Below are 1,244 nucleotides of genomic sequence, written 5' to 3' on the forward strand. Positions count from 1 at the left end.
GGGGATCAGTGTGGGGCAGGGGGATCAGTGGGGCACGGGGATCAGTGGGGCTGGGCGCTGCCCCTCACCTGCGCGGCACCTCCTGGTCGGCGTACTTGACGGCCACGGTGTAGGGCCCGTCGGTGGCCGGGGTGTAGGTCACCTTGTGGGTGCCGTCCCCGTTGTCACGCACCTCCACCGGCTCCGCCAGGCCTGCGGGGGGGGGAGGATCAGTGGGGCAGGGTCCCCGTGGGGCAGGGTCCCAATGGGGCAGGGAGATCCATGGATGGAGCATCCCATGGGGCAGGGCACCCTATGGGGCAGGGCACCCTGTGGGGCAGGGCAAGGCACACTATAGGGCAGGACATCCTATGGGGCAGGGTGTCTTTTGGAGCAGGGCACCCTATGGGGCAGGACACCCCATGGGGCAGGACACCCTATGGGCACAGCCCCCTATGGCATAGGGCTCCCTGTGGGGCACAGGGGACCCCATGGATAAGTCACCCCACGGCGCAGGGCAGCCCGTGGGACAGGACACCCCATGGGGCAGGACATGCTGTGGGGCAGGCACCCTATGGGGCAGGGTACCCCGTGGATAAGACACCCCTTGGCATGGCATGGGTACCCCATGGGGCAGGACATGCTGTGGGGCAGGCACCCTATGGAGAAGTCACCCCACGGAGAAGTCACCCATGGCACACGACACCCCACAGGACACGACACCCCCTGGGACATGACACCCTCTGGGACACGACACCCCCCCGGGACATGACACCCCACCAGGGACACGACACCCCACGGGGACACGACACCCCCCCGGGACACGACACCCCACCAGGGACACGACACCCCACGGGACACGACACCCCACGGGACACGACACCCCCCTGGGACACGACACCCCCCGGGGACACGACACCCCACGGGGACACGACACCCCACGGGGACACGACACCCCACGGGGACACGCACCGGTGGGTCCCAGCAGCGTGACCTCGAGCGGCGCCAGCCCCGCGGCGCTGCAGTCCACGGTGAAGGTCTGGGGCAGGCGGGCGCGGACGCTGGGGCCCAGCCCCGGCCCCGAGCACTTCACCTTGCTGGGGTCCACCACGTCCTGCACCGGCACCCGGAACGGGCTCCCTGCGGCACGGCACGGCGCGGCGTCACCGCCGGCACGGGGACGGCACGGGGACAGGGGGACAACAAGGACACGGGGACAGCGTGGGGGCAACAAGGGCATGGGGACAATATGGGGACGGGGGGGG

At 70.2% G+C, this 1,244-nt stretch overlaps 1 protein-coding gene across 1 annotated transcript in view; it reads right to left on the reverse strand.

The window, feature by feature from the left end:
- Positions 1–1,236, reverse strand: part of LOC118159494 (filamin-C-like) — a 2,247-nt gene extending 1,011 nt beyond the window's left edge. The window contains exons 1-2 of the mRNA XM_035314064.1: positions 952–1,236; positions 69–192 (exon numbers count right to left, since the gene is read on the reverse strand). Of these exons, the coding sequence (XP_035169955.1) occupies positions 69–192; positions 952–1,219 (392 nt within the window). The 5' untranslated portion in view covers positions 1,220–1,236. The remainder of the gene's footprint in view (positions 1–68; positions 193–951) is intronic.
- Between the last annotated feature and the right edge of the window lie 8 nt (positions 1,237–1,244).

Source organism: Oxyura jamaicensis, unplaced genomic scaffold (assembly GCF_011077185.1).
Source record: "Oxyura jamaicensis isolate SHBP4307 breed ruddy duck unplaced genomic scaffold, BPBGC_Ojam_1.0 oxyUn_random_OJ70651, whole genome shotgun sequence".
Taxonomy (NCBI): domain Eukaryota; kingdom Metazoa; phylum Chordata; class Aves; order Anseriformes; family Anatidae; genus Oxyura; species Oxyura jamaicensis.